The following is a 9,138-nucleotide window of genomic DNA, read 5'->3' on the forward strand; positions in this document are numbered from 1 at the left end:
GGCGGCACAGTTCGGAACTGTAGTGGGCGGCGGACAAGATCACGGCAGCGGCGGACCTGATCAGCACCGACGGCGTTCCTGGTCGGCGGTGATGGATCAGCCAGAGAAGGATGTTTAGATCGTGGAGGTTTTGATGGATCGTGGCTGCAGTCTCTATACGTATACGACGTATGGGTATACTGGGTTTAGATATGGGTTTAGATGGGCTCACACTTAACCCAAACTGAGTTTGGGGGGAGGGGGTTGTACTGGAGCAAGCCCGGAGATTAGCTCTCATACCATGTGATAATTCGAGGAAGGTGTCATACCCTTTTGGGGGCACACCCTGCGTGTTTATATAGAAGGTTTTACCAACAACCTTAAAAGGATTACCACGAGTTGTTACATATTGTTTTACAAAGGAGAGAATTAAGGTATCGATCTTTATCTACAGATCAGATACAACACGTCACGGTACATGGATGACAAAGTGCTTGAGAGTACAACATAGCAATAAGTTTTTCATCCGCCTTACTCAAGTAGCAGTATCTATATTTAGAGCAATTCAATCACCCTATGTAATTCTTGCTTAATGTCCACCCGTGTTCCTGAACCATTCCCGCCAGGCAACAACAGAGATGACATACAACCTGTCATGTAGCCTGTCCAGTAGCCTGAAATAAGAATACGTCCACCGCTTCATGAAGAGAAGTCCACAAAATACCATCCAAGAGCCCGCCACAAAACCAATAATTGATCCTAGAAGGAAATCCATCTGAGACAAACCATCTTCAGGCCATATTGCTGAATCACCATTAGCTGGCGGATCTTCGAGAGGACCAGGACATTGCTTTGTAACTGGATGACCACAAAGACCAGAATTACCAATGTACACAGAAGCCGGATCATCTATCTTGAGGATGTCTAGCTGACCTCCAGAGGGTATCCTCCCTGACAGATTATTATATGACAAGTTTAGATAGCTCAAGTATGTCAAATCTGATAAGCCCTGAGGAATTCCACCACCAAGTTTGTTCTTTGAGAGGTCAAGAGACTCCATTGATCGAAGGTTGCCAATGTTATATGGGATATTTCCACTCAAAAAATTTGATGATAAATTCAAATTTATCATACCGACCAGGGAGATTAGTTCCTCTGGGATTTCTCCAGTTAAACGGTTGCAGGATAAATCGATGCTCATCAAATATATAGTATTCTCCCGATACTCAAGCACTTGCCCTTTTATCACCACCGAGAAGCTATCATTAGACAGTTGTTCCCCATAAAGGCCTCCAAACGTGTTATGGTAAGTTTCATCAAAAGGATTTTCGTCATTAACAGTACCATTGCTAGTCAAAGCTTCCAACTTTTCTAGATATTGCGGTATGACCCCAGAAAAGCTATTATTAGATAGGTCCAGAATACGGACAATGCGAAGTTCCATTATTTCAATTGGAATTTGACCAGAAAAGTTGTTCGATCTTAACCTTAGCATAACCAAACCAGGCATGGCTTCACTAATCCATTTAGGTAACTCCCCAGTAAATTTGTTTTGAGCTAGATCGAGGAAAATAAGATGTGGACATTGTCGTAGAAACACAGGAAATCCACTTGAAAGATTGTTGTTGCTTAGAAGGAGAGTAGTGATTTTCAAACTAAAAGAACTCATGGAATTCACTGTTGGAGAGTTGTTGCTAGATGTGTTCCACAGTTTTAGCCCTTTTCTGCCACAATCAGGAAGTTCAACTGAAAGATAATTATTTGAAAGATCTAAGACCCGCAATTTTCGCAATTGACAAATTGACGCTGGAATAGTCCCGCTTATAGAATTGGAAAACAAAATTGCAACCTGCAAATGCGGAGCTCGAAAATTTGGAACAAACCCATTGAAAGAGTTTCTGGATAAGTCCAATAGCACAATTGTTCTTGGTAACTTGGGTATCAAACCAGTCAGTAGATTTGACCGCAAGTAAAGTTCAACCACTGACATGAACTCCAGACTGAGTGGCAAGTCGCCGCTAAGTTGGTTCATGGATATGTCCAACGAAATAGCATCAGAAAAGGTACTCCAAAACCAATCTGGGATCATACCAACTAGACCTGTGTTTGAAATATCAAGTTCGAAAATGCCATTCTGCGATCGAAGCCATTTAGGAAATTCTGGACCGAAATGACAAGATGAGAAGTATGCGCCTTCCAAGTTGAATGGAGGTACCCAACCCGAGGCAATAGTGAATTCCCAATTATTACATGATAAGTCAATGTACTTCAGATTCATCAAACCAGCAAAATGATCTTCTGATATCACACCACTAAATTTATTTTTTCCAAGGTATAATTCAGTCAAATTTGTAAGTGTGCTAATCTCCACAGGCACTGAACCACTCAAGTTGTTGTTTCCAAGGACTAAGTGCGTCAAATTCTTAAGTGTGTGAATCTCCACGGGCACTAAACCACTTAACTGATTGCCACTGACATCAAACTTTCTTAAGCTAGTTAGGTTTGACAGAAATTGTAAAGTCGTGCCAGTGATGTTGGCATTAGCCAGACTCAGCTGCTGCAAATTCTTCAAAGAACAGTTGGGTATCCTGTCTATCACCTCTGTTATGTCCTCGCCGATGTTGTTCTCAGTGAGAGAGAGAGATATTAGGTTACACATATTTTGCAGTGTCCTGGCTGGTATCATCCCCTTGAAGTTGTTATATGAAACGTCAAAGGTTTCTAACAACGTCAAGTTTCCCAACCCATTAGGAAACATGCCTGATAATCCACAACCACCTAAGATTAGACTCTTCAGGCTAGTTACATCCCATAACCAGTTGGGTGCAGCCAGACTGTTGAAAGAGTTATCATAAAGGATAAGTTCCTCAAGAACTGTGAGGTTGTGGTGTGGAAGTGATGACGGAGTATTACTCATATGAAGGCCACACTTAATGAGACTCAATACAGCCAAATTGGGAAGGGTGTTGACCGTATGGACCCAGTCATAAACTCCGCTGAGATCGACCCAGCCCATGTAAAGATGTTGTAGCATGCGGAGATGCGCTAACCAAGATATATCCGTTGAGTATAGATCAGTGCCCATATGGCCACTTATGTCAAGATGTACCAGTTTGGAGAGGTTGCCTAGCTGAGGAGGTACTCTACCACGGAAACACGTGTAGGAGAGATCAAGATAAGTCAAACTGTGGAGAGAGCCCAGGAATCCAGGCATAGCCGCTGCATCTCCGAGAACAAGATTCCCACTTAGGTCTAGATGCCTGAGACTATGTCGGAGTGCAAGCAGCGAAGAAGATACCTGTCCGCAAAGCGAATGTTCATCCGGATAAAAGACATAACTCCAGTCGGGAGAACGATTGCGGAGGTCGAGCTTGACGACGTGGCCTGTCCGGCGGCTGCAGGTGACACCGTTCCACCGGCAACAGTTGAGGTGTCTTGGCTGCCACGAGACGAGGACACTATCTGGGTCGCTCGTGATGCCAGCCTTGAAAGAGAGCAGCGCGGCCCTCTCGGCCGCGATGCAGCTCCCATTGGACGATTTGCTCGCACTTTCGATGGAGGAGACAGCTGATGCTACGGCGATTAGGAAGAGGAAGCACGGTGTAGCCATGTCGTCGTGATGGGCCACTAGGTTACGCTTGCAGGGGATTATGATCGAAAACATTGCCAGTTTCTTCTACCGAATCCACTATCGAAGAAGAAAAATGTGTGCCGTGTCTGTCACTCTCTTGTTGACCGGGCAGCTGAGACTAGCACATACTTCTTCAAAGAAAGGTGTAGCACGCGTAAATTAGTGGATGGTGAGTCAGGGAGGGCGTCGTATCCTATGAATCCCCTACCTACTACCTTCGTGTATCCCTGCATGATCAGTTTAGATCGTGACCTTCTGTTGAACCACCATCATCGTCTGTTCTTCAATTGATGAACACCTGCATCGAGTTCACTTTTTTTTTTCTGAGAATCTCGACGATAGAATAATGCAACAGTAAACACAACACATCTTTAACTAAATCAATTCATCCAGAAGTATGTATATGCCACTATGCCAGCAGGAAAATTTGCATATTATCATAACCTTGACCCATCTGAATTAACATGAGTACAAAAACTAGGCTTAAATGAAGCCGCATGTTTCCAACTCAGAAGCACAATAGACGTTTTCTTGTACATTTAACATACGTTTATTTCCATGTGAGGGAACATTGCTAATGCCTATTTTCGCAATGGCTATAGCGAGCATGACAAACAGATGGGAGTAAAACTCAAAGGCTAACGTGCAAGGCAACCCTGATAGCTGAAGTGGAAGATGTACTTCCAGTTCCAGGTGACAACCATCGTGGGCTTATTATAACCATTCTAAAGCTTTCTCTTCCAGATGATCAATTGTAAAGGTTGCAGTCACGCAGTTCTTATAATGCAATACGGGAGGCTCCCCGCCCTCAAAAAAATAAAGGTTGCAGTCACGCTCCTGGGCTTCTGAAAATAAGTTGCCCAGTTTAATACTTATTGAACTGTGTAACATCTTCGACAGATCTAGAGCGCCTCCTCCATTCATTACACTGCCATCTCTAAAGTAGCATGAGCAGAAAAGATGTAGTAGTTAGGCTTAAATATGAACACAAAATGGTTGGAGAGATAGGAATTAACGAAATATCTCAGCAAAACAAATATACACGTCTAGCTGAACCAAATTCAGTAATATGGAAGTCTAGAGTTTTCTCAGTTCTTCCATTATGGTGCAGGATCGAGAAGCCCAGAGTTTTCTCGTTTCTTCAGTTATATGGTACAGACAACAGGGGAAATTGATGCAGCAGTCCACCCTCCTACTTACAGTCAGTAACTTAGATGTGGGCATCCGTCGAGATTCAAATGCACATACAAGTAACTTAGATGCCTTTAGTTTTTCTAGATATTTAGCAAGGGGCACACTGCATTCCAAACCGATCATCACATAGTGTGAAAGCCGCAGTTTTTCGGTCACGGGGGGTCATCACATCCAGAGTCTTGCCCCACAGTAAAAAGCCCCTGAAGTGCGATCATTCTCCTAACCTCAAGGGTACATAAACTTTACCTTTGAAGTACACTGTTCATCAATTACCTTTATATGCTGCTGAACCAACAAGTGAAAATTCAACTAAAATAAGCAGCCAATTGTGAAAAATGTACAACAAGTAAAATAAAAATGTTCTTTTGAAAAAGATGATTTTAGATAACGCAACTGGCAGCTGAACCAAATTAAATTCCATGCCTAGTTATTCAACATTTCTAAACCCCGTTAGGCCATAAATAGTGTTCGGGAAAATTAATTTCCCTCAATTTATTCAACCATGTTAAAAAATTTGAAAAGTTATTCATAACATTCTCCATTTCATTACCATGCACAAGAGCTCTCAAAATGCGCGCCTGCAGTTTTATACTCCCATGATCAGATTACTAATAACTCTAGAAGCAATAATCAGATTGTCACTGCTGAGTATCACTGTTCCTTTAAAGGTGAGCAGCAAATAGGTGAGCTGAGCACTTAATAATGCTTCAAATGAAGTAATTCCCATGACATACAAAACATTTCAACAGAAGCATACCGAGCAACCAAGAAGAATAGGCACTTTACATGGTCATTCACTTTCTGTATACAGCAGCTCTGACCTCTAAACCTCACCATAACAGGAGGATTCATGGCTCTAATGACAAGGTCAGCACTCAGCACAGGTAAAAAGCCCCTGAAGTGTGATCATTCTCCTGACCTCAAGGCTACATCCACTGCGTTTAGAACAGCAGAGTGCTCATTATCGAATTAAGAAGTTACAGCCTGAATTGTGTATACATTGAAATAGATGGTAGTGGTATTCTCTTATTTGCTCAACGGATCAAGGGCATCCAACTAAAATTGTGAATGCAGCAGCATCAATGGTGTTTTTTTTTTTCTAGAAGCAATAATCAGATCAGTAACAATTACTACAAAATTCTTGGAGGAAAAGAATAGATGTGCAGCACTGAAAGAATATGAAATTTCTTGCTTACCTCAGCCGCAGAAATCTAGCCCGTCGTGTCCGGGGAGTGGGGCAGCGTTGGCGTCCTCGCCGCCGGCGCCGGCGCCAGCAGTCAGTCCCTCCAAGCCCCCGCGGCGGGGAGTCCTTCCCGCAGTGGACCGTAGCCAGCGTTAGGTCGCCGCGGGTAGCGGCAATGCGGCATGCGTCGCGTGGAGTAGCGGCGGACCAGGGGGAGCGGCGGCCATCTTTTTTTTGTTGAGCGGAGAGCGGCGGCCATCTTTTTTTTGTTGAGCGGAGAGCGGCGGCCATCTTTTTTTTGTTGAGCGGAGAGCGGCGGCCATCTCTGCAACTCTCTCCGACTGGGCCTGCGGAAGGCTTTTGCTGGGTACGCCTCGGGATTTAGCCCAGGAGAATGGATACAAGGCTTCTCAACATTCTGTACTTTAACAGCCTTGCACAGAAACCATCTCACGATGACATGTGAATTTGGAGAAGATGGCCATGCAGTCATAAAATGCTTCTGAAATGGCGCATTTCCTCATAGGTGATATTATTTTTTAAATAGAACCCTAGCATTAAAAAACAACAAGCATTACAAAGCAAGCACCTCATGAAACATGAAAATTACAACGAGATTCTTGAGAAGCCATCCATCTTCAACGTTAAGACCGTGTCGATGACGCGTCTCCGGACATGTTGACCATCAAAGAGAGAAGCCCGGCACTCGTATGATTGTAACACCGGTACAAAGTCGCTACTTAGAGACGGCCCCTCGAGCTGGCATGACCCAAGTTTTAAAATAAGCCGCTTCTGCATGAATACCTCAGATGGTCAAGAATGCACGACCGTCTCTAAGACTGTTAGAGCCGGTTCAGAACCGCTACCACCTCTAAAAATTGTTGGCCCAAAAACGGTCATGATAGAAAACATGATCGAAGATATTTCTTAGAAGGTTATGAATTAGGATCGTCTCTACAAGTCACTGTACTCAGACGGCCATCAATAGGAACCATCGCTTTAGGGAAAATCTAAAAATAGGCACACTCGCTAGTTCGAGCGACGACAGTACGGCACCATCGACAATTCTTTCTCTAGATTTTCTCTCCAATCATTCGTACACTCTTCAATTGCTGAATTAGAGTGTGCTTTTGCATTTCATCCTATCTAGTTTGTTCCCAAGATTGATGTCAGATTTTTTTCCTTTGGATTTTTTCCGGGTTTTTTCGGTTCATGTTTGTTCTGATTTCTCTCTCAATCTTCTTCTAACTCGACGTATTTCTTGTATTTAAGTGTTGGAGATCTGTCATGCATGTACCCAGCCACACGTGAACTATCATCGATCAAATAGAAAGTCAGATTCATTCTATGTCGTCATGAACCATGCAGGCTTCAAGTACATCGTGGTGAGTAATTTGATCATAATGAGTGACCCAAGTTTCACTAGCTAGTATGTGCGATTTAGGGTTTATTTATTCTAGTAACTTTGCTTAACGTAGTTCATCCAGTTGATGAACCATGGTTGTCGTATTTAGTGGCTATGTTCATCAGTTTGGGCCAAGTGTTACTTAAGTTATTCTTCGGTTCGACGGTATGTATTTGTGGCACTGGTATTTTTATTAATAGGTGCAAATTATTTTATGAGATATTAAAAATTCTATGATGCCACTAAATAATATATGTGCCAATGCCCATCCATGTTGATAAAATACTTTCACATGATTTTAAGGGTTAGATAGCTTTGTTTTTACTTATATTTGTGCCCCTAGCTTATTTAGTTTGTGTACTTGATTGCTTGTGCTGCTTTTAAAAGATGTATTGCAAATTATTAGTAGTTTTAAGTACTTGTTACGTCTACTAGATGCTTTAGAGGCACCAGATATAGGATCCTTAGAATCAAATGAGGATAAATACAATCTCTACAACCACCAGATAGGTTCTAGAAAAAAACTATGTGCCATATTGGTTCAGATATTATTGCATTAAAATAAATTATACTTATACAGTGAATTCTACTTTTAAGTACTTGTTAAGTTTACTAGGTGCCATATTGGTTCAGATATTATTGCATTAAAATAAATTATACTTATACAGTGAATTCTACTTTTAAGTACTTGTTAAGTTTACTAGGTGCCATATTGGTTAGGCTATTATTACATTAAAATAAATTATGCTTCTGAATTCATGCTGCTTTTGTTTAGTGTTAACTTGTTAGTTTTCCAACTTCAAATATATATATTATTTCACTTCAATTTGCTTTGATAGAATCTTCAGTTTAATGTTGATATGTTTGTGCTAAATATGGATCAACATAATCATATTTTTTTGTTTTTTTTCTCGGGTTGTTCCTTGTCACTTCAAGGCAAGACTCAACTACTTTGTCGTAAGTGGCTACCTTGTGTGGCCGCATGCCATAGGTTTGTTTCCAGGTGAAAAGAGAAGATGGTACATACTTAAGAGGACCATTCTAGAATTCCTTCTGTAGGTCACAACATTCATCTCCATAACGTTGTGACCTTCACATTAATCAAAAAGTTGAGAAAGGAGCCGAGGAAGATAAAGATAAGCAAGGATCTAAGAATGATGAAGATGAGGAAGCATCCGAGGAAGATGGACAGAAAGAGAAATATCTAGAAAGAGATGAGTATGTGTTCACATAAAAGCACATGCCACTAATGGTGACATCAAAGAATTTCATTATATTTCTAGTATGTGTGGTTGTAGGATAACGTAGCATAGAAAACAAAAATTTTCCTACGGCGAACACGCAATCCAAGCCAAGATGCAATCTAGAAGACGGTAGCAACGAGGGGATTATCGAGTCTCACCCTTGAAGAGATTCCAAAGCCTACAAGATGAGGCTCTTGTTGCTGCGGTAGACGATCACTTGCCGCTTGCAAAGCGCGTAGAAGATCTTGATCACGGCGCCACGAACGGGCAGCACCTCCGTACTCGGTCACACGTTCGGTTGTTGATGAAGACGACGTCCACCTCCCCGTTCCGGCGGGCAGCGGAAGTAGTAGCTCCTCTTGAATCCGACGGCACGACGGCGTGGTGTCGGTGGCGGTGGAGAAATCCGGCGGAGCTTCGCTAAGCGTGCGGGATATGGTGGAGGAGCGGGGCGCTAGGGTTTGGGGAGAGGGGGTGGCCGGCCACTATAGGGGGCGGCCAA

The 9,138-nt window shown here is 42.5% G+C and overlaps 1 protein-coding gene across 1 annotated transcript; it reads right to left on the reverse strand.

The window, feature by feature from the left end:
• Nucleotides 1-350: 350 nt before the first annotated feature.
• LOC124663100 (receptor-like protein EIX2) lies at nucleotides 351-3,589 on the reverse strand. Its single transcript, XM_047200844.1, has one exon. The coding sequence runs from the start codon at nucleotides 3,587-3,589 to the stop codon at nucleotides 569-571; it is 3,021 nt and encodes a 1,006-aa protein (XP_047056800.1). The 3' UTR covers nucleotides 351-568.
• Between the last annotated feature and the right edge of the window lie 5,549 nt (nucleotides 3,590-9,138).

Source organism: Lolium rigidum, chromosome 6, assembly GCF_022539505.1.
Source record: "Lolium rigidum isolate FL_2022 chromosome 6, APGP_CSIRO_Lrig_0.1, whole genome shotgun sequence".
NCBI classification, from domain to species: domain Eukaryota; kingdom Viridiplantae; phylum Streptophyta; class Magnoliopsida; order Poales; family Poaceae; genus Lolium; species Lolium rigidum.